Source organism: Mustelus asterias, chromosome 14, assembly GCF_964213995.1.
Source record: "Mustelus asterias chromosome 14, sMusAst1.hap1.1, whole genome shotgun sequence".
Taxonomy (NCBI): domain Eukaryota; kingdom Metazoa; phylum Chordata; class Chondrichthyes; order Carcharhiniformes; family Triakidae; genus Mustelus; species Mustelus asterias.
The window spans coordinates 37,682,954-37,707,295 of NC_135814.1; the positions used below are offsets into that span (position 1 = coordinate 37,682,954).

A 24,342-nucleotide genomic window follows, 5' to 3' on the forward strand; every position below is an offset into this window, starting at 1 on the left:
AGGTGAGGGGGAGGGGTCGGGGAGGTGAGGGGGAGGGGTCGGGGAGGTGAGGGGGAGGGGTCGGGGAGGTGAGGGGGAGGGGTCGGGGAGGGGTCGGGGAGGTGAGGGGGAGGGGGCGGGGGAGGGGGAGGGGGCGGGGGAGGGAGAGGGGGCGGGGGAGGGAAAGGGGGCGGGTCGGGGAAATGGAAGGGGAGGGTCGGGTAGGGGAGGGGCGTAAAGAGGGGGAGGGGCAGGGAGAGAAGGAGGTGCGAGGAAAGGGACGGTGAGGAGAGGGAGAGGGGGAGGGGCGAGGAAAGGGGCGGGGAGGGGCGAGGAAAGGGGCGGGGAGGGGCGAGGAAAGGGGCGGGGAGGGGCGAGGAAAGGGGCGGGGAGGGGCGAGGAAAGGGGCGGGGAGGGGCGAGGAAAGGGGCGGGGAGGGGCGAGGAAAGGGGCGGGGAGGGGCGAGGAAAGGGGCGGGGAGGGGCGAGGAAAGGGGCGGGGAGGGGCGAGGAGAGGGGCGAGGAAAGGGGCGGGGAGGGGCGAGGAGAGGGGCGAGGAAAGGGGCGGGGAGGGGCGAGGAAAGGGGCGGGGAGGGGCGAGGAAAGGGGCGGGGAGGGGCGAGGAAAGGGGCGGGGCGAGTCTATTCTCGCGAGATTTCCTCGGCGCCCGGCATTAGCTGGCGGTGCGGTGCGGTGAGGAGGGAGAGAGGGGAAGGGGGAAGATGTTGGTGTTGATGTATCCGCGAGCACTCTGACCGGCCTGTGCGATCCGCCGAAGCTGTCAAATGCCAATCAATCCGGGATCTCCGGGGGGTCTCGCGTTGATATTTCTGTGAAGAGCACGGCTTTCCTTGTCACTCGGAAGACTGTGGCTGAAAGTTGCCATAGTTACCGCTCGGTGTTGGTCAGACGCAGAGGAGCCGGAGCTGGTAAATAACAGGCGGCATCTCCCAAACATTGCGACTGTCTCCCATTAAACCATTCAGACCCCTTTTTCAGGGGTTTTTTTTTAACCGCGGTATCAGATTTCGTTGTAACATTTACCTCAAGGTGAAGGAATTTCATGGGTGTTGATTTGTTTCACTCATTAAGATACTATCCCAATATGCTTCTCTAACGTCTGATTTCAAGAAATAATTCAATGCGGCTCTTGGGGCTAAAGTGATATGGGAGAAAGGGGGAATCAGGATATTAAATTTGATAATGGGCAGCATGGTAGCACAGTGGTTAGCACTGCTGCCTCACAGCGCCAGGGACCCGGGTTCAACTCCAGATTCGGGTCACTGTCTGTGTGGGGTGTTTGCACGTTCTTCCTGTGTCTGCCTGGGTTTCCTCTGCGTGCTTCGGTGTCCTCACACAGTCCAAAAATGTGCAGGTTAGGGGGATTGGCCACAGTAAAAATTGTCCCTTAGTGTCAGAGGGATTAACAGGGTAAATCTGTGGGGTTACGGGGATAGGGCCCCGGTGGGATTGTTGTCGGTGCAGGCTTGATGGGCCAAATGACCACCTTCTACACTGTAGGGATTCTATGATGATCAGCCATGACCAAAATGAATAGTGGAGCAGGCTTGAAGGGCCGAATTAGTTCCTATGTTTCTACATCTGTGGTCAATATATCCAGATTGTGTTGTTGTCTGATTAATTTTATTTACATGAAAAATTGAGTCTGTGTCTTTATATGCTCTGTTTGTGAACAGAATTCCCACTCACCTGAAGAAGGGGCTTGCAGCTCCGAAAGCTTGTGTGGCTTTTGCTACCAAATAAACCTGTTGGACTTTAACCTGGTGTTGTTAAACTTCTTACTGTGTTTACCCCAGTCCAACGCCGGCATCTCCACATCATACTTAACAACCCAGCTTCTGCAGCCCTCTGCGGTAAAGAATTCCACAGATTCACAACCCTCTGAAGGAAGAAATTCCTCCTCGTCTCTGACTCAAATGGATCACCCCTTACTCTGAGATTATGCACTCTGGTTCTAGACTCTCCCACAAGGGGAAACGACCTCTGTGTCTATTGAAAATGCTGGAAAATCCTCAGCAAGTCTGACAGCATCTGTGGAGAGAGAATAGAACCAACGTTTTGAAGTGTTAGCTCAATTTTCTCTACATAGATGCTGTCAGATTGCTGAGATTTTCCAGCATTTTCTGTTTTTGTTTTAGATTCTAGGACCTGCAGTAATTTCCTTTTCTCCCACCCTGTCGAGGCCCTGATAATCCTACATGTCACCTCTCATTCTTTTAAGATCTAATGGGTACCTTGCAAATGCAAGGTTATTCACTTTGGAAGAAATAATTTATTTAAATGGAAAAAAATTACAACATGCTACTGTGCAAAGGGACCTGGGGGTCCTTGTGCATGAGTCGCAAAAACTCAGTCTGCAAGTCCAACAGGTGATCAAGAAGGCAAATGGGATGTTGGCATTTATCGCGAGGGGGATAGAATATAAAAGCAGAGAAGCCTTGCTGCATCTGTACAAGGCATTGGTGAGGCCGCAGCTGGAATACTGTGTGCAGTTTTGGTTCCCTTGCTTGCGAAAGGATATATTTGCCTTGGAGGGAGTGCAGAGAAGGTTCACCAGGTTGATACCGGAGATGAGGGTGTAGATTATGAGGAGAGATTGAGCAGATTAGGTTTGTACTCGTTGGAGTTTAGAAGGCTGAGGGGTGATCTTATAGAGGCATATAGGATAATGAAGGGGCTGGATAGGGTAGAAGTGGAGAGATTCTTTCCACCTAGAAAGGAAACCAGAACTAGAGGGCACAGCCTCAAAATAAAGGGGGTCAGTTTAGGACAGAGTTGAGGAGGAACTTCTTCTCTCAGAGGGTGGTGAATCTCTGGAATTCTCTGCCCACTGAAGTGGTGGAGGCTACCTCGTTGAATATGTTTAAGTCACGGATAGATGGATTTCTGATCGGTAGGGGAATTAAGGGTTATGGGAAGCAGGCGGGTAAGTGGAACTGATTCACTGATCAGCCATGATCTTATTGAATGGCGGGGCAGGCTCGAGAGGCTACTCCTGCTCCTATTTCTTATGTTCTTACAGGCCCAACCTACTCAACCTCTCCTCATAAGAAAATCACTCCAACCTGGGATCAACCTGATGAACCTCTGGACTGCTTCTAATGCCAGTATATCTTTCCTCAGCTAAGGGGACCAAAAGTGTTCACAGTATTCCAGGTGTGGTCTAACTAGTGACTTGTATAGTTTTAGAAAGACTTCCCTATTTTTATACTCCATTTCCTTTGAAATAAGGGCCAACATTCAATATGTTTTCCCTATTACCTGCTGAGCTTGCATGCTCGCTTTTTGTGATTTATGCACCAGAACTCCCAAATCCCTCTTTCTGCAGTCTTTCTCTATTTAAATAATATTCAGTTCCTTTATTCTTCCTACTAAATTGGATAACTTCACGTTTTTTGCACATTCTATTCCATCTGCCAAGCTTTTGCTCACTCATTTAACTTATCTATATTCCTTTGTAGATTACTTGTGTCATCCTCACCACTTACACTGCCACCTATTTTTGTGTCATCCGTAAACTTGGCACTAATACATTCACTTCCCTCATCCATCAGTTTATAGGACTGGAGTAAAGGGTGCTGATTAATTGGCAAGTTGTCTCTGATTATCCAAGGCGGGACCACACAGCATGCAACTGGGTATTATAGGCTTCCTATGCTCCAGGGTAGTTCAAAAAAGGGGCAAGGTCAAAAGATATTCCTTTTGTTTGCAGAGAACAGGTCCTATGTAGGAAGGTATGAGTTCAACTAACTATCTTAATTTGGTTGTCAGCGTAGCTATTAGCGGACTCAAGATTATTTAACAGGTGGTGCCCAAATACAGACTCATATCTAACAACAGACATTTTGTTTTGGGCTTTGCAAGCACAGGTTGGTTGAGTGCAGTCGGTCCTCTGCCTATCAAAAATAACTGAACGAACTAAGGATGTATCGATCATCCAGTCATTAGGACATAAGATCTACATACCTGGCATTGCATGGGCACTGAAATTCATACACAAAGTTACTTGTTTGTATTTAGGCATAGCGTCTTTATGGACTGACTGAAGCATCCAGTTAGTTTCATGCTGCTACTATGAATTATAATAATGACACATCAAATACTGCGATGCTGCTTTATTGCTGTTTTCTTTGTTGTGTCACTGGCAAGGCCAGCCTTGTTGCCCATTCCTAAATGCCCATGAGAAAGTGGTGATGAATAAAAATGGGGTCACAATGGAAAATAGTATTCTAAGTACTCTTGTAGCCCTTTGCATGTATATAATCCAGCAAGGTCAGGTTCTGATGTCTTTATGGGCTTCATCCTGCATTATGTGCACAAACTGCATTGAATGCTCAAATTATTAAGGTTACTTTGGTGACTTTATACAAATGCATTGTCCACAATCTGCTATAATGAAAGGTAAAATAATGTTTCCACCCACTTGAAGTTTGATAATTTGACCCATTTGAAGTGGCCCAGAAGCATTTGGGTGTCTCAGCAGTTCTTAAAAAGTGCTATAATTACATGTCACTAAAATATTTCAGACTCTTTTGTCTTCAGCCACTTTCAACCTTGCAAAGGTAATAAAGGCAGAATGGATATAATAACAGAGTTAGAACAGATAGTTTTCTTTGACCTCCCACAGCAAAGCTGATCATTGTGCACCAGACTGTAGAGTTCTCCAAAGTAATCTTTGAAAATTACATTCACAACCTCACCGACCCCTTAAATAAGGTTATGGTCCTCTAGGAGATTATTAACGTGAATTGACAACAAACAGAATCCTGGTTTCTCCCACCCCCATCTGGCCCATAGATTTATTACAACATGGATGCATCTTGTCCATGCCAGCTCCCTGTAGAGCAAACAAACAGTTCCGTTCCAAAAGTGAAAATGTTGGAAAATCTTAGCATGTCTGGCAGCAACTGTAAGGAGAGAAAAGAGTTGACGTTTTGAGTCCAAATAACCCTTTGTCAAAGCTAAAAGGCATTGAAAGTGGGAGATATTTATACTGTAGGGTGAGGGAATAAAAGATGAGTCATAGCCACAAAAACAAGGGGAAAGGCTAAGAGGTGCTGATGGCAGTCCATAGAGAGAATAGAAGGTGTGAATGGCCACATGGCAGAGAAGCTGAAATCAGAGGGTAAGCTGAGACAATGAAGATGTGGGGGGAGAGAGGTAAAATTGAGAAAAAGGGGGAAAGAGTGGGGAAAGAAAAAAGGACAATAAAGAAATAAAAGGTAGAGAACAGTTAAAAATGAAATAAAATGAAAACAAAGGGGTCAAGATGGGGTAGAGCTAATCATCTGAAGTTGTTGAATTCGATGTTGAGACCAGAAGGCTGTAAAGTGCCTAGCCGGAAGGTGAGATGCTGTTCCTCCAGTTTGCATTGAGCTTCACTCGAACGTTACAGCAGGCCAAGGGCAGACATGTGGGCATGGGAGCAGGATTGTGTGTTAAAATGGCAAGCAACGGGAAGGTCAGGGTCCTGATTGTGCACAGACCAAAGGTGCTCAGCAAAGCTATCACCCAGTCTACTTTTGGTCTCTCCAATATAGAGGAGACCACATTGGGAGCAGCAAATGCAACAGACCAAATTGGAAGGTGCAAGTGAAACGCTGCTTAACCTGGAATGAATGTTTTGGACCTAGGATGGTAAGCATGGACGAGGTAAAGGGGTAGGTGTTGCACCTTCTGCAATATGAGTAGTTGACCTAGGCATAGTTGGATGACAGGCATCTCAGAGCAGTTGCAGGCAAGCTACAATGGATGGGTAATGATGGAGTAGGACAGACAAGTGTGATATACCTCCTGTGCTAGGAGTAGTTTCTAGCAACAGCAATTAATTAAGGTATAATAAGTATAAACAGTTTTAAATTGTGATGCTCCCTTGTAATCACTCCTTGTAAGAAAATCAAATTTTAGGCATGTTATCAAACTGTTAGTGATCTGATATGCAGATTCAATATTTTATAGAAAATAATAATGACTACTGAGGTTTAATTTTTCAAGTAGTGCGGTCTGGTTACCACATGGCTGTAAAATAATTTAGTGTCTTGTTTTGGACAACTACTTAAATGACCTTTATGCAAGTACATTAAATGATATGGTATGAAAAAAATTAAACTTGCTAGCTGGTTTAATAATGTGAAACATCACTTGCAGCAATGGTTACAAGGGAAAATTAATAATGCTATTTGTCAACACGGTGAATGAAACTACATGGTATATTATTAAAGTACTATAATGCATTACCTACAGTAGTCAGTACACTGGGCTAATAGTATAGAGTCCTTTTTAAGCTTCTGTCTTATTTAATTTACCACTGATCAAAGCATAATCTGAAGATCATGTGTGCCAGCTGTGATTCAGTAGACAGCACGTCTGCCTTTGAGTCAGAAGGTTCCGGATTCAAACCTCTCTCCATTTATTTTACTATCAAATCTATTCATAAAAGAACCTTAAATCTGGTAGGAAACTAGTAGAGTATGGTGAAAATTTGCTCAAATTCTCCTGAGTTACTGAGAGTTCACGTATTGTACAAGAACTTCTAAATAGACCCAGATTCTCAATATGGTAATTTTAATAAGGGAAGTTGCTGAGTTGCGAAATCACCAAAGACAAACCAATTGAGCATTAATATCTGGATCAATAGACTGATACATTCCAATTCTTAATAGCATTTTTGCTGCATGTTATTCTTTGTCCATTCTCATTGATAATTTGATAAGGAAATAATAAATCGATTCCTGTAACATTCTGGGAGGAGATTACTATTACCATAACCGATAAGCAAATTGTTGCTAGTAAATTCAGTTTGCATTATTATTATGAATATGAATATGAATATTGTCTCCTGCATCTTGAAGTAGAGCAGAATTTCACAAAATGATTGGAAAACTAATGTGTAGTAATGATGTTCGACCTACAAAGATAGTGTACCGACTTACCAAGTAATACTGTAATCTTGTTTGTTTATTAAACAGCTTGATTGTAAGGAAAAATATAATAGTTTTTAGTGGAAGCTTATTACTTTGTTAAATAATGAAGAACAGTATTAATTAGCACAATTATGTCATTTTCTATGGGAATTTTCTTACAAAATATATCTTAACCTTTTCATATGTCTGCCTTTGTATTTACTGTGTACACTAGAGGAATATTGATCCACTCATTTTCCACCATCAAAGGATCTATCTCTCATTTTCTTTACAATTATTTTTTTAAATGCTATGCATTGCGTTTCTCTATTATTGTTTTTACCTGTTAGAATGTGCAGTCTGTTAGGTCTTGTTGCTTTCTGCTTCTTTACCAGTGTATTTTTAAGTTTCTTATGTTGAAATGTTTGCTACTGTTTATTTGCTGCCATTGTAATCGAGAGCAGTGTCTTTTGACAGTTCAAAGTATTTGAACTTTCGAAAGTGGCGAATAAATTGAAATGATTTATTAGATTTTATGATATAAAGTAATTTTCGGTTGTGTTAATTATGTGCGTGCTTTTAGAATTTTGGGTTACCATGACAAAGTTTACAGTTTTGGTATCGAGTTGGGCAACAAGACGGCAGGTGGAATCTAATGTTGGAAAGTGTGACATTATTCACTTTGGTTGTCAGAATAGAAAACCAGAATTTTTTTAACGGGCGTGAAATTTCTAAGTGTCAATATTCAAAGCGACTAGCTTGTGCTCATACAAGGAACATACCATAGAAAGTTAGCATGCAGTTACAACAGGCAATTAAGAATTAAGCACAATACTGCGGATGCTGGAATCTGAAACAAACAAGAGGATGCTGGAAAAACTCAGCAAATCTGGTAGCATCTGTAGAGATACACAGAATGGAGTTAATGTCTCAAGTCCGTTTGGCTCTTGATGAAGAGACCAGACTCAAAATGTGAAAGCAATTAGGAACTTGGCTTTATAGCAAGAAGATTAGGGTACAAGAGCATAGGGTTTTAGTGAGACCACATCTGAAATAATGTATGCAGTTTTGGTCTCCACATTTATGAAAGGATATACTTCCATTGGAGCCAGTACAGTGAACATTCACTGGTTGTCCTTTGATGAGCGGCTGAGTAAAATTGGGCTTATATTCTGCAAAGCAGTTTTTATAGGGTGGATGCTTAAGAGATTTGCCGATTGGGAAATCTACAAGTCTCAAAATAAAGGACACATCATTTGGGACTGAGCTGAGGAGAAATTATTTCACTCTGAAAGGTTTGTGAATCTCTGCCCAGAGGATTTTGGATTCTCCATTTTTTAAGCGCATTTAAGACTGGAAGAGACAGATTTTTGGTCTCTCTGGGAATGAAAGGATATTGGCAGTGAGCGGGAAGAGGAGTTGAAACTCATGTTCGTATTGAAAGGCAGAGCAAGATCAATGGGCTAATATAGTCTATTCCTGCTTTTTTTTTTCTTGTATTCTTATGTGTATGCCTCTTATCTAACAGATTCATATTTTTGCATTTTTAGTTCTCAATACACCCACTGGGAGAATGGCTGACTTGGTAGCATTTTGGGAAGTTGCTCTCAGTGATGGTGTGCACAAAATAGAATTTGAGCATGGTACCACCTCAGGAAAGCGAGTGGTGTATGTTGATGGAAAGGTAAGATGTTCAAAGTTTGATTCAATGATTCCATTTAATTTGGTTTTATGTAAGCAAACTTTCCTAGAACCAATATACCTTTATGGTGTAACGCTAATCCATACAAACCAGAAGGTTGTAGGATGGATCCCTAATTAGAACATCAGTTGGGATGCTGAAAGTGGTGTTGTTTCAGAAGAATGAAAATTGAGCACATTTTCTTGCTGACTATTCATTAGCCTTGTTGCAAAACACATGTGTGGATGTTAGTTGAAAACAAAATCAACCTCTGCTGCAATGCTTCCTTCCCATTGTTAAGTAAGTGAGGTGGTGGCATAGTGATATTGACACTGGACTAGTAATCCAGAAGCCCGGGGAAATGCTCTCAGCACCCAGAGGGTTCAAATTGCACCACGACAGAGGGTGAATTTGAATTCAATACAAATCTGAGCTTAAAAGTGCAATGATGACCATGAAACTATTCTTGATTATTGTTAAAAACCCATCTGGTTCACTTTAGGGAAGGAAATCTCCCATTCTTACCTGGCCTCGCCTACATATGACTCGATCCACAGCAGTGTAATTGACTCTTGTATGCACTAGCAAGCCTAGCCCAGCCAGTGACGCCCATATTCCATGAATGAACAGAAAAAAAACTTGCTAATACTGAGTACCCACAAGAAGATTAGCCACTTGGGCAAAGTATCGAGGGACTGCTAATGGTGTTGAAAAAAACCATACTCAGGATGGTAAAATATCATTTTTCTATATACTCGTATAGTTTCATCAAAAATGTATTTATTTAAAAATCAGTTTCTGTTGTAAGCCAAATTGAGGTTGGGTTTACAATCAAACATTACAAAAAAAAATACAAAAAATGATAGAACAGAGTAAAATAGCGTATTGATAATCAGATTTGAGTCTTTCTGTTATCAGGGTTTAAAATTTGCTAATTGTGCGGGTGAGGTGTGGTGTTGGACTCTTTGTAAATCCTGTCATTTTACATGTCAATTCAGTTTTTTGTTCGAGTTCCATAGCTGATAAGTACAGTTAGTCAGTGCAAGAAAAAAAAATCTTGAGGATTGCTGGAAAAAGACATTTTTGTCAAAACATCATAGAATCCCTACAGCCCATTCAGTCCATTGAGTCTGTACCAACTATAATCCCATCCAGGCCATATTCACGTAACCCCCACACACTTATCCTGCTAACCCCCCTGACACTAGTGTCAATTTAGCAGGGCCAATCAACCTAACCCGTCCATCTTTGGACTATGGGAGAAAACCGGAGGAAACCCACGCAGACACAGGGAGGAAGTGCAAACTCCACACTGACCGTGACCCAAGACCGGAATTGATAGAATAGAATCCCTACAGTACAGAAAGAGGCCATTCGGCCCATCACGTCTGCACCGACCACAATCCCACCCAGGCCCTACCCCCATATCCCTACATATTTTACCCACTAATCCCTCTAACCTACGCATCTCAGGACACTAAGGGGCAATTTTAGCATGGCCAATCAACCTAACCCGCACATCTTTGGACTGTGGGAGGAAACCGGAGCACCCGGAGGAAACCCACGCAGACACGAGGAGAACGTGCAAACTCCACACAGACAGTGACCCAAGCCGGGAATCAAACCCAGGTCCCTGGAGCTGTGAAGCAGCAGTGCTAACCACTGTGCTACCGTGCCGCCCACGGTATTGAACCTGGGTCTACTGGTGCTGTGAGCAGCAGTGCTAACCACTGTGCTGCCCTTTTTGTCGTGGACAAGAATACCAATGTCAGGGGAAACAGCAACTTTCTACTGTACAGAAGAGAATGCTGATTGATTGACAAGTAAACTCTGATCGATAGAGGTGCTGACATGGAGAGTGCATCAGGTAATAGTGACTGACCGTTAACTGCCAAGCATTGTTCAAAGACTTAAGCCAGGCAGCTTGACTCTGATTGGTCAAGGCATTGTTCTGAGGAATGAACCAGGAAATGGTTATCACTTATTTTGTTTAGTTGAAACCAGGACAATGTGTGTACTTATTCTTTCTGTCTCCAAACAGTGGCCCCTGTATGTTAATATATGTAGCTTCCAGTAGACCCAAACGTGCCACATTGTGAGCCCGACTGATAATCTTAAGTTAGTTGTCAGCCTGATTTTTAACACATTGAGGATTATTTAGCAAATGTCATCCAAATGTGGGTCTGAAGTGACACTTGTGAGTGCTTCTGCCTGAGCGTTTAAAGTGTGGAAGTGCCTAAATTGGGTAAGGAAGAAAGGGAGAACATGTTGAATGTTCCTTTCTAGCTCTGGTCAGGTCATTGAATTTCATCCTGCAATTCGTCTGTCTTTGGGGTCATGAAGATGTCAAATATTCCCTCTGTCACCATTCTACACCTATCAATATGCCCCTCAGCTGACTGCTCAAGCTGGCTTGGCTCACTGAGTCCTATGTAGGCCAGACAAGATAAGGATGGTAGATTTCCTTCTTTAAAGGACATCCATGAATAGATGGATTTTTAGGACATTCATTGATAGTTCCAAGGTCACTGAGACTGACTTTCAATTACAGATTTCATTAAATAAACTGATCCCCTGGTGAGATTTGTACCCATGTCCCCTGAGCATTAGCCTGAGCCTCTGGATTATTAGTCCAGTGACATTAGATTGAATTTTCCAGCCCTTCCTGCCGGTGAGATCTTCCGATCCCACCGATTGCAGCCCCCTGTGGCAGTTCCAAGGTGGCATGACAGTGAACAACATAAAACATCGTTGATATCGGCGGGACTAAAAGATTCCACTGCTGGCCAATAGCAAGCCGTCTCTGCCACTGGAAAACATGCAGTGGAGTGCAGAGGGGGGTGGGATGGAAAATCCCACCCAATATATCACGACAATGCCATAAGCATGAAATTGAATGAACACAAAGCTTTTCAAGGTATTTGAGCTCTCCAGGAAGGCTCATAGATCTAAGAAATAGCAGTGTTAAAAGTGATGATGTGAAGATGCTGGCATTGGACTAAGGTGGGCACAATAAGAGGTCACACAACACCAGGTTAAAGTCCAACAGGTTTATTTGGTATCACGAGCTTTCGGAGCGCTGCTCCTTCATCAGGTGAGCCCTGCACAACAGACTTAACTGAGGAAGGAGCAGTGCTCCAAAAACTCATGATATCAAATAAACCTGTTGGACTTTAACCTGGTGTTGTGAGACTTCTCACAGTGTTAAAAGTGAGTGAGCAAATGGAATGAGGAGGTTCTTGGGGCTTACCGGAGTGTATCAGCTGTGAACTATCTGATCTGCTCTGGAACTGTCAATCAGAGCAGTTCAAAGTGGCCAGGCTGCACCTGCTTCTCATCCAAGCTACAAAAGTGAAACTGACATCCCCTGTTAGTCAGAGGACTTCAAAGGGGTTTTCTCATATCTGGGGGTTCTGGGAGAGAGAAAAGACAATCCTTTCCGTAGAATGGAATGCTACTGTGATTTTGGAAGCTTCCAGATGTCCAGGAGTCATGGATATTAAAGTGACTAGGCCACTTCAAAGGTTTCATAGTACACAGACAAGAATTAAGATTTTGAATTGAAAGCTGCCTGAGACCACCACGGTGTTCTCCACTTTTCCCATGGCTAGAAGGGACAGTCCAGACACCAATGCTAGAGTACAGTTCCAAGGTCAATCCCTCCCAGGACCCATGGGAGACCCTCCCTTTGCAATCTGACAGCAGCAGAGGGGGCACATGGGCATATAACTTACCTCCTTGCCCCCCCTTAGAGTGCAAAGTGTCAGGTCCCCACTTGTCAGGACATGTACTATTTGGCTTCTGGTGTGTGTGGAGGGGGGCGGGAGGGGAGGGTGGATGGAGCTGGAGCATTCCAGGAGGCCAGAGATTCAGGATTCTAGCCTATTAATGGGATTAAAATTAATGAATTAGTGAGGATGCATAGGGTGTGAACCTAATCAGGGCTGGCGCAGCAGGCCAGGAGACTTGCAACAGGTTTGACGCCTAACAAGAATTCCGTTTTGGCCCTCACACCGGATTCCACAGGCAGCAGCAATCCTGCCTCCAGCTAGCGGGAGTGGAGTATCGCCCCCCAATATGTTTTATTTATTACAACTAACTTTTTACGTAACACCTGAAAATCCTCAATAATTGAAGAAACTTTGTGTGTAACAAACAATATTTTGTCAGGAAGTTATACGGAGGGACTGGATGTTCAAACTTGTTGGGAAGGAGACCTTTGCAGTCGGGGCTACTAACACAAAAGCAACAATCAACATTGATGCAATTAGTGGTTTTGCTTACGAATACACACTGGAGATCAATGGGAAAAGCCTGAAGAAATATATGGAGAACAGATCAAAGACTACAAACACGTGGATATTAAATCTGGATGGAATAGACTCTCGAATCGTGCTGGGTAGGTGATGGGAGGAATTTTTTTTTGCTTCTTCACTGTAAGTGACTGTGTTTAAATTATCCTGATTTGAGAAATCCCATCCTAGTGTGCGTCTCCCTAGGCTCATCGGATATACACCTGGATGGGGTGCACCTGAACCAGAGGGGCACCAATATCCTCGGAGGGAAATTTGCTACGGCTCTTCAGGGGGATTTAAACTAATTTGTCAGGGGAGTGGGAAAAGGAGTTGTAGTCCGGAAGTCAGTGTTGAGGGTGGTGAGATATTGGGGAAGGTATCAAGGTCAAGGGTGGGTACCGGTAGACAGGAAGATGGGTTGAAGTGTGTCTACTTCAATGCAAGGAGCATCCGGAACAAGGTGGATGAACTTGGGGCGTGGATTGCTACTTGGGACTACGATGTTGTGGCCATTACGGAGACGTGGGTAGAACAAGGACAGGAATGGTTGTTGGACGTTCCGGGGTATAGATGTTTCAGTAAGTGTAGGGAAGCTGGTAAAAGAGGTGGAGGAGTAGCATTGTTAATCAAGGATAGTTTAACGGCTGCGGAAAAGCACTTTGAGGGGGATATGCACACTGAGGTAATATGGGCTGCAGTTAGAAACAGGAAAGGAGCGGTCACGTTGCTAGGAGTTTACTATAGGCCCCCAAATAGTAATAGAGATGTGGAGGAAGAAATTGCTAAGCAGATTATGGATACGTGTGGGGGTCACAGGGTAGTTGTCATGGGGGACTTTAACTTTCCAAATATTGATTGGAACCTTTGTAGGTCAAATAGTTTGGATGGGGCACTTTTTGTGCAGTGTGTGCAGGAGGGTTTCCTGACACAATATGTGGATAGGCCGACAAGGGGTGAGGCCACATTGGATTTGGTACTGGGAAATGAACCGGGCCAAGTGTTAGATTTGGTTGTGGGAGAGCACTTTGGAGATAGTGACCACAATTCGGTGTCTTTTGTTATTGCAATGGAGAGGGATAGGGCCGGACGGCAGGGCAAGGCTTACAATTGGGGGAGAGGTAATTATGATGCGATTAGGCAAGAATTAGGGGGCATAAGATGGGAACAGAAACTGTCAGGGAAAGGCACTGATGAAAAGTGGAACTTTTTCAAGGAACAAATACTGGGTGTCCTTGATAGGTATGTCCCTGTCAGGCAGGGAGGAAATGGCCGAGTGAGGGAACCGTGGTTCACAAAAGAGGTGGAATGTCTTGTGAAAAGGAAGAGGGAAGCTTATGTAGGGATGAGGAAACAAGGTTCAGATGGCTCGATTGAGGGTTACAAGTTAGCAAGGAATGAGCTGAAAAAGGGGCTGAGGAGAGCTAGGAGGGGACATGAGAAGTCCTTGGCGGGTCGGATCAAGGAAAACCCCAAGGCTTTTTACTCTTATGTGAGGAATAAAAGAATGACCAGGGTGAGGTTAGGGCCGGTCAAGGACAGTGGTGGGAACTTGTGTATGGAATCAGTAGAGATAGGCGAGGTGATGAATGAATACTTTTCTTCAGTGTTCACCAAGGAGAGGGGCCATGTTTTTGAGGAAGAGAAGGTGTTACAGGCTAATAGGCTGGAGGAAATAGATGATCGGAGGGAGGATGTCCTGGCAGTTTTGAATAAACTGAAGGTCGATAAGTCCCCTGGGCCTGATGAAATGTATCCTAGGATTCTTTGGGAGGCGAGGGATGAGATTGCAGAGCCTTTGGCTTTGATCTTTGGGTCCTCGCTGTCCACGGGGATGGTGCCAGAGGACTGGAGAGTGGCGAATGTTGTTCCTCTGTTTAAGAAAGGGAATAGAAATGACCCTGGTAATTATAGACCGGTTAGTCTGACTTCGGTGGTTGGTAAATTGATGGAAAAGGTCCTTAGGGATGGGATTTACGACCATTTAGAAAGATGCGGATTAATCCGGGATAGTCAGCACGGATTTGTGAAGGGCAAATCGTGCCTCACAAATTTGATAGAATTTTTTGAGGAGGTAACTAGGTGTGTTGATGAAGGTAGGGCGGTTGATGTCATATACATGGATTTTAGCAAGGCGTTTGATAAGGTCCCCCATGGTCGGCTTATGATGAAAGTAAGGAGGTGTGGGATAGAGGGAAAGTTGGCCAATTGGATAGGTAACTGGCTATCTGATCGAAGACAGAGGGTGGTGGTGGATGGAAAATTTTCGGACTGGAGGCAGGTTGCTAGCGGAGTGCCGCAGGGATCGGTGCTTGGTCCTCTGCTCTTTGTGATTTTTATTAATGACTTAGAGGAGGGGGCTGAAGGGTGGATCAGTAAATTTGCTGATGACACCAAGATTGGTGGAGTAGTGGATGAGGTGGAGGGCTGTTGTGGGCTGCAAAGAGACATAGATAGGATGCAAAGCTGGGCTGAAAAATGGCAAATGGAGTTTAACCCTGATAAATGTGAGGTGATTCATTTTGGTAGGACTAATTTAAATGTGGATTACAGGGTCAAAGGTAGGGTTCTGAAGACTGTGGAGGAACAGAGAGATCTTGGGGTCCATATCCACAGATCTCTAAAGGTTGCCACTCAAGTGGATAGAGCTGTGAAGAAGGCATATAGTGTGTTAGCTTTTATTAACAGGGGGTTGGAGTTTAAGAGCCGTGGGGTTATGCTGCAACTGTACAGGACCTTGGTGAGACCGCATTTGGAATATTGCGTGCAGTTCTGGTCACCTCACTATAAGAAGGATGTGGAAGCACTGGAAAGAGTGCAGAGGAGATTTACCAGGATGCTGCCTGGTTTGGAGTGTCGGTCTTATGAGGAAAGGTTGAGGGAGCTGGGGCTGTTCTCTCTGGAGCGGAGGAGATTGAGGGGAGACTTAATAGAGGTTTATAAAATGATGAAGGGGATAGATCGAGTGAACGTTCAAAGACTATTTCCTCGGGTGGATGGAGCTATTACAAGGGGGCATAACTATAGGGTTCATGGTGGGAGATATAGGAAGGATATCAGAGGTAGGTTCTTCACGCAGAGAGTGGTTGGGGTGTGGAATGGACTGCCTGCAGTGATAGTGGAGTCAGACACTTTAGGAACATTTAAGCGGTTATTGGATAGGCACATGGAGCACACCAGGATGGTAGGGAGTGGGATAGCTTGATCTTGGTTTCAGATGAAGGTCGGCACAACATCGTGGGCCGAAGGGCCTGTTCTGTGCTGTAATGTTCTATGTTCTATGCTGTATTTTCAACTTCCCATTCCACCCCTTGTTACATTATTGTTCTCCCTATGACCCAGTGATAACAATACCAAGACCAGGATTTTCCAGCCCTGCTGCGGCGGATGTGGTGAGCCATTCAAATGCCTGTTGATTTCATTGGAAACAGAAGATCTCGCAGGCCTGAGGGGTCAGAAAATTCTGGCGTAGGAATTCTCTTTCCTCAGAGTCTCTTCTCCTGCCTTTTCAAATTGATGCCATCACCTTCGTCAAAAATCTGCCCGCAAACCATCCATCTTATCAAACAGCTATTTAATGTACTATCTCCTTTCCTCTTCATGGTCCATGAACAAAATGGCAATCAATTTCGTGCTCACCTCCAATGAGACAGCCCTGGTCAAACCCACTAACAGCATTCCTTGAATGCGATTATGATAGATGATTCCTCTTCTGTCATCCTCATCCTTTCCTTGGCATTCAAAGAGTAGGTGTGGGAGGACTTCTAGAATTAGAGGGCATAACCTTAACATTCAAGGATGATGCCAGGAAGCACTTCTTCAAATAGTGGAAGTCTGCAACTGAATTCCCACAAAAAGCAATTGAGGCTTGGTCAATTTGACAATTCTAGTTAGAAAAAGTTATTAAGGATTATGGAACTAATGTAAATAGAGATAGACCAACCATGATCTATTTGAATAGTTTAACATGCTTAAGGAGATGAATGGTCTGCTCTTTTTTTTGTGTTTCTCTGCCCAAGTAGGACTTCTCAAAAGCTGTTACCAATTTCCCAAGTTCGATCCTACAATTTGTTCACTAAATCCCATTCCCTACTTCAGTCTTTGCTAAATTCTATGAACCCTCCTGCTTCCCCCACCCCAGTGTCCTTGGTATATATCAGTTTCCATTTGAAATTCTCAAACCCTCTGTCAATTGATTTGCCAACCAGAGGAATAAACTTTTCTCATCCATGGTATCAAAATCCATATAAGCTTTAGAAACTTCACTTAAACTTGGCTTCACTGCTTCTGGGGAATTAGGCTGAATTTTCACTCCCAAGTTGGGTGCGCACAGTTTGGAACTTACGCAAATATGACTCTGGGTTGGGTCTGTCACCCCCGAAACAGTGCGGAGGCAGCCACAGGAGCTGATGGGTGCTGAGCAGACTGTCTTAAAGGCCAGCCTCCATGTTCTGGGACTTTGTCCCAGTTCAAATAAAAGCAGTAAACCAAAAAATAACCTCATCCCTCACCAGCTTTCAGTTTGGCAGCTAGCACAATTCTGTGCAGATTGGGCACAAGAGATAGTGATTTTAAATTGGTCTCAGCAATGCAAATTCTTTGCCCAAAAAATGGTATGTCAAGAATCAATTTTTCCTCCTTTTACTCTTGTATTTTATACCCCTATTTAGAAATCCCAATATGTTTGCCTTTTTAAAGTTTTGTCAAGTTGCACGCGTTTTCAGGTAACTAACTACATTTTTATAAACCCTAGGTCTTTTCTCATCCACATCCTCTGTGTCTTTGTATATTCTTATTTTGGGTGGGATTTTCAGCCCCCACCACGCAGCGTGTTTTGCAGCAGCATTGCCATTGGCCGATGGCAAGATCTTCCAGTCGCGCCTCTGTCAACAAGGTTTCCATAATCTTTCCATAGGGTGGCACAGTGGTTAGCACTGCTGCCTCACAGCGCCAAGGACCCAGGTTCGATTCCCGGCTTGGGTCACTGTCTGCGCGAAGTCTGCACGTTCTCCCTGTGTCTGCGTGGGTTTTCTCCAGGTGCTCCGGTTTCTTCCCACAGTCTGAAAGATGTGCTGGTTAGGTGCATTGGCCATGCTAAATTCTCCCTCAGTGTACCCAAACAAGCGCCAGAGTATGGCGACTAGATTTTCACAGTAACTTCATTGTAGTGTTAATGAAAGCCTACTTGTGACGCTAATAAATAAACTTAAATTTAAACTTAAAAATTAAACTTAAAAACCATAAGGCCATAAGATCTGGGAGCAGTATTAGACCATTCGACCCATTGAGCCTGCTCCGCCATTCAATCATGGCTGATATGTTTCTCAACCCCATTCTCCCGCCTTTTCCCCGGAACCTTTAATCCCCTTACCAATCAAGAATCAATTTATCTATCAATGAACTGGCCTCCACAGCCTTCTGTGGCAATGAATTCCACAGATTCACCGCCCTCTGGCTGAAGAAATTCCTTTTCATCTCGGTTCTAAAGGGTCGTCCCTTTACTCTGAGGCTGTGCCCTCGGATCCTAGTTGTTCGCACCCTCCACCGCCAAGGATCTAAGGGGAGTGCCATTGGCGGGACTAAAAGACAAAATGTGTGTTACATAGCACTTATCCACATTAACTTTCATCTGTCATGTGTTTTTCATTCTGCTAATCTGTCTTCCTGAAGTCTTTTACCATACTTCCCACTGTTTGCTAAAATTCCTTGTGTCATCAGCAAATTTCAAAGTAATGCTCCCTCTGTCTGAGAGCAAATAAATCATCTATTTCTAAGATCAAAAATGAACCCAGTACTAACCCAAGGTGCACAGTCTTTCCAACACTTCTCCAGCCTGAGCAGTCTTGGTTTCTTGTCTTCAACCAATTTATAATCCATTTACCATGCTCTATACTGCATTATATTCTCCAAATTCCACTTTATTTGTAAATACATGGTGCAAAATATTTGTTTATTATCATTGTGTAACCTTCATCTTAGACCCGCTCCATCAACTCACTCCGCTGTCTTTTTGACTACTTTTTTAATACACCAATAAAAGCTGTTTTTTTTAATATTAATCTATGTGACTTTTTCATAATCTTTTTTCCAGCTCCCCCATTGCACTTTATATATTGCTGTTGATTTTCCTTCTTGGAATATATTCAAGGCTCATCCCTACAGTGCAGAAAGAGGCCATTCAGCCCATCAAGTCTACACTGATTCTATGAAAGAGCATCTTATCCAGGACCCCCCTCACCACCCTATCCCCATAACCCCATGCATTTACCCCACTAATCCCCTAACCTACGCATCTTGGGACAATAAGGGGAAATGTAGCATGGCCAATCCACCTAACCTGCACATCTTTGAACTGTGGGAGGAAACCGGAGCACCTGGAGGAATCCCACACAGACACAGAAAACGTGCAAACTCCACACAGACAGTCACCCAATTGAACCCAGATCCCTGGCGATGTGAGGCTGCAGTGCTAACCACTCTGCCACTGTAACGGCCTCAATGTAATCTGTTTTTCTTTTATGCATGTCTCTGTGCAAATAACAAAATAACCATCACTATTTTCTAAACTGTCATTGCACATGTATTCACAAAGGACGACATGAATAATAAGAACGTAAGAACTAGGAGCAGGAGTAAGCCATCTGGCCCTTCAAGCCTGCTCTGCCATTCAATAAGATCATTGCTGATCTTTTCGTGGACTCGCGTACCAGAAGTTCTGAGAAACACAAGTTTTAGTGAAGATCTTAAGGGAATCAGTATTAGTAGAGAAATGGTTTGGGGCAAATTAATGGGATTCAAGGTGGATAAATCTCCAAGGCCTGATAATCTTCATCCCAGAGTACTTAAGGAAGTGGCCCTAGAAATAGTAGATCCATTGGTGGTCATTTTCCAAAACACTTTGGACTCTGGAAAGGTTCCTACAGATTGGAAAGTAGCTAATGTGAGCCCGCTATTCAAAAAGCGAGGTAGAAAGAAAACAGGAAACTATAGACCAGTGAACTTAACGTTAGTAGGAGGAACGTTGCTAGACTTAATTATCTAGGATTTCATAGCACAAAGCAGTGGTATAATCAGACAAAGTCAGCATGGATTTACGAAAGGGAAATGATGCTTGACAAATCTACTGGAATTCTTTGAGGATCTAACTAGTAGAGTTGACGAGGGAGAACTGGTGGATGTGGTTTATTTAGACTTTCAGAAGTCTTTCAACAAGATCTCACACAGAAGGTCACTATGTAAAGTTAAAGCACATGGGATTGTGGGTAATATCTTGAGATGGATAGAAAACTGATTAGCGGACAGGAAGCAAAGAGTTGGCATAAATGGATCTTTTTACAATTGGCAGACAGTGATGAGTGGGATACCACAGGGATCTGTGCTAGGACCCCAACCGTTCATATTATATATTAATAATTTGGATGAGGGAACTAAATGTATTATCTCCAAATTTGCAGGTGGTACAAAGTTGGGTGGGAGGGTGCGCTGTGAAGAGGAAACAGAGATGCTTCTGCGTGATTTAGATAGGCTGAGTGAGTTTGCATATGCATGGCAGATAATGTGGTTAAATGTGAGGTTATCCACTTCGTAGAAAAAAAAAGGAAGGCAGACTATTAATTAAATGGGTATAAATTGAGAGAGGTGAATACTCAGTGAGACCTTGGTGTCCTCATGCATCAGTCGCTGAAAGGCAGGTACAGCAGGCAGCAAAGAAGGCAGCTGTTACGTTGGCCTTCATAAGAGGATTTGAATACAGGAACAGGGATGTTTTACTGCAATTGTATAGAGCATTGGTGAGGCCACACCTGCAATATTGTGTGCAGTTTTGGTGTCCTTATCTGAGGAAGGATGTTCATGCTCTAGAGGGAGTGCAGCAAAGACTTAACAGGCTGAATCCTGGGATGGCAGGACTCTCATATGAGAGTGGTGAGTCTGTGGATTTCACGACTGCAGAAAGTAGTTGAGGCCAAAATGTTGTGTGATTTCAAGAAGGAATTAGATTTGGCTCTTGGGGCTAAAGGGATCATGGGATATGGAGGGAAGGTGGGATCAGGTATTGAATTTGATGATCAGCCATGATCAAAATGAATGGTGGAGCAGACTACTCCTTCTAGTTTGTATGCATTCATTTTTTTTTATATCACTTAATTTTGCAAAAGGAAATTACTAGGTGGCGGGGTGGGGGTGGTTACTGGCTCCCTGTGGCGTGTTGCTCGCAACAGGAAACAGCAGATCCATTGACTGCACCCCACACCACTAGGAAACCCATAATGGGAATGCGCCATCAGTGGAACCACAAGATTCCGCCATTGTGAACAACCGGAAAATTCTGGCCAATGTTTTCATATTCATTCACATCCATTTTATTTGCAACCACCATAAAAATCAAACTACTGCAAATTTTTGATAAATAAATGTGAAGAGATTTTACTCTTGTTTGAAGTAAAAGGAAAAGTAAATTAGAGGAATAGTTTGGCTCTGTTATTTCAGAAAAGAGAGAAATTGAAAGCAATTGGAAACTCTAGCATTTAGTACATTTTGTTGGTAATCTGTGTTATTGGTCCTTACAGAGAAGGACACCATGGATGTTTGGTGCAATGGGAAGAAAATGGAGACAGCGGTAAGTTTTTGAATGTCAGAGATACTTTTTCTTCGCTATTGAGAGGCAGGCATGCTAACTAAAATATGCTTTTGATCATTAAACCATATTTTTCTTTCAGGATTTCATTTTATGTAAGGAAAGATTTAACTGATCCACTGCACTAATTAACTTGAAACTTTGCGCATTAAACTTTGGATGAAATTTTACAGTCTTCCGCCACTGTGTAAAATTCCCCAGGTGGCCTTTCTTCCCACCCCCCGATATTAGGCAAGGATAGGATTAGATTTAAGTAAAATCCGATCTATGCTGCCATTCGGTTCCTTAGCTAAATAACCTTGCCAACACTTCAAGAATGTGTGGTTGGGTGAGTTAGCAATGGGTACTTCAGCTTGCAGTCAACATCTTGAGGGGGAGATAAAATGGAAAAATGAAAGAAACAAACTTAAAGGTGAAACTTTTAACAGTGAGAACTTGTTTGCTGGTACAGGTTTATAAATAACTACAAAAATTTTTCATATGTTAGGGGACTTGACTCCAGTGAATTTGTATTTACAACTGTTCTCCCCCCACCACTGATCTACCACATTCATAAAACACGTCTAAACACATTTCCTATAACCTTTATACTCAAAATTACTAGTCAACTAGTGTTCAATATATAGATTTTCGAAACAGATTCACTTAATTTCATTAGCAATCTTATCAGATTAGATAGATTTTAGTACAAACTACAATATAATAATGTGCCATTGTGTTGAACTGTGAGTAAATCATAGCTTTATTAATCCTTAATCTACTGCTTTAAATAACAGAGTGAAACAACTGCTGGTATGAAATGTAGAATAATTTCAGTTTAACTGAGTTAATGCTATTTTATTCCTGAGTCAAAAGATTTTGTGCTCAAGCCCCATCCCAAGACTTGAGCATGTTATGTAGTGCAATAGTATGGGCAATCTACATTACTGGTTATGCCATAATTCAGTTGAGAGGTTAAACTGAGGGCCTCACTGCCTCTTTCTGTTCTTAGAAAAGCAGTGTTCTGCTATTAAAAACCGTCTTTATCGATCATTTATCTCATATTATTTGTTGTTTATGGATCTATGCACAAATTGGGTGCCACAATTGCTACAATTTGAAAGTGCTTGAGGGCGTTGAGGTTGAATACAAACCCTTTCCTTCAACTATTTTATTAATTTTGTAGGGCGAATTTGTGGAAGATGGCACTGAAACCCACTTTACCATCGGTAACCATGACTGCTGTATCAAAGCTGTTAGCAGTGGGAAACGAAGAGAAGGAATCATCCACACTCTTATTATGGATGACCAGGAAATCCCCGAGTCTGCTGAATGACTTCCTGTAGACCAACTACACAAGGGAACAAATAATCTACAAAAAAATGGATAGATCAGTTGTCATGATTTCAAACATGTCACAGTAATGAAGGAATGCTACTCCTGAAGGTGTCAGTTGAGGAAATGCATTTTTCAGTGCATAAATCACACTTTGGTGACAATTTGAATTAGTTATCTGATCTGAAACTACTCTGTTGCTTTGAGACCATCTAAAATAAGCATTTTATAATGAACTACAGTTTTGCTGTTCCCTGTATTTAAAAGCAAACAGGGTATCTTATGATCTATGCTTCTGGTATAGGTTGTAGATAAATAAAATACTATAAGTACAAATAATGAATTAGGAATTATTAATTTTTTAAAAATGAAACATATCATGTTAATTTTGACATTTTTAGTTTTAATTGCAACTTTTAATGCTCTTACAATGTAAACAATATTTCACTGTGACAATAGGCCTCTATTTCATATATTCTAATCTAATTAAAAACCATGGAGTCAAATGTAAAGTAGGAAGAATATTAATTTTCTAAACTGCACTGTGTACTTCACCTTATTAAAAAGCACAGTTACGTCAAATAGGTTAGGATTAGTTTCTTCAGTCTGTTTGTGTTTTATTTTAATGAATGGAAATCTGACACAAACATTAATAGGGGACAAGAAAGGGAACTTTATGCTGACAGATAACATTCTATCGAGATGCTATTCTGTCGATACATGTCCAGGTTCAGATCAATGTTTTCACTTGGTGCAGCAACATTTAGCCAGGCAAAATTTAAATAAATTATGCTCCCCTAAACAGCAGTTTATGTAAACGTTTAAAATGGTTTTTATTTAATTAAGCCAATTTATTTCGTTACGCTGAGAACTATGGGCCCAGGTACGCATATTGCTTTGGTACAGTTTTTTTTTTCTACAGAAAACTTTTATGATATAAACTGTTTTTAATACAAATAAATGTTTTTGAATCATAGAAGAGTGTGATTTTTCTCTGAGCATGAAATCAGAATTCACTGAGTGTTTATGGTTTTTGTGTGGAGATTTTTACTTTGCTGCGTTGCTCAAAGCTGGTAGATTGTGTGCCCAAATTGCTTTGAAATTCAATAAATAATCAAAAAAGTACATTACGCTGATAATGCAGAGACTAAGGTCACCCTTCCAACTGCCTTGGGTTACTATCACTTTTTATTCTCCCCCACACCATTACCGACAATCTCCTAACCTTCCACACACATCTTAACCTGAACACCCAATCATCTGCAATTTCTAACCCGTCCTTCACCCATATTATCCAAACTCCTCTTCTGTAGGATGCACCTCAATCTCTCCATATCTAATTCCTGATTATTTAACTGCACTGACTGGCACCAATGTTTGCTGACATTTTTTTGACTCCTTTATGTGTGACCTTTTTCCTTTGAAAATCACCCCATTCAACAAAACATCTGAATTTAACACATGCATCCAATTCAAACTATGACAGTTATCTAATCTTTCTCTTTTTATCCAAGTTTCT

At 42.6% G+C, this 24,342-nt stretch overlaps 1 protein-coding gene across 2 annotated transcripts; it reads left to right on the forward strand.

Moving 5' to 3' along the window:
* The first annotated feature begins 585 nt into the window (after positions 1 to 585).
* Positions 586 to 23,939, forward strand: faima (Fas apoptotic inhibitory molecule a). Of its 2 annotated transcripts, none has more exons than XM_078229171.1 (5): positions 586 to 907; positions 8,452 to 8,585; positions 12,753 to 12,981; positions 21,442 to 21,491; positions 22,675 to 23,939. In XM_078229171.1, the coding sequence occupies exons 2-5, from the start codon at positions 8,475 to 8,477 to the stop codon at positions 22,822 to 22,824; spliced, it is 540 nt and encodes a 179-aa protein (XP_078085297.1). In that variant the 5' UTR covers positions 586 to 907; positions 8,452 to 8,474; the 3' UTR covers positions 22,825 to 23,939. The 2 variants fall into 2 exon arrangements, with proteins under 2 accessions (XP_078085297.1, XP_078085296.1); XM_078229170.1 differs by lacking the exon at positions 586 to 907 and adding an exon at positions 3,051 to 3,155 and having other exon boundaries at positions 22,675 to 23,798.
* The last annotated feature ends 403 nt before the right edge of the window (positions 23,940 to 24,342 follow it).

Bases quoted from the DNA above. Each gene is read 5' to 3' on its own strand.
- faima (XM_078229170.1), top strand. From the start codon at position 3,101: ATGCCAGTATATCTTTCCTCAGCTAAGGGGACCAAAAGTGTTCACAGT. The intron at 8,586-12,752 runs GTAAGATGTTCA...ATATTTTGTCAG, and splicing joins TGGTGTATGTTGATGGAAAG to GAAGTTATACGGAGGGACTG. The intron at 21,492-22,674 runs GTAAGTTTTTGA...TTAATTTTGTAG, and splicing joins GGAAGAAAATGGAGACAGCG to GGCGAATTTGTGGAAGATGG.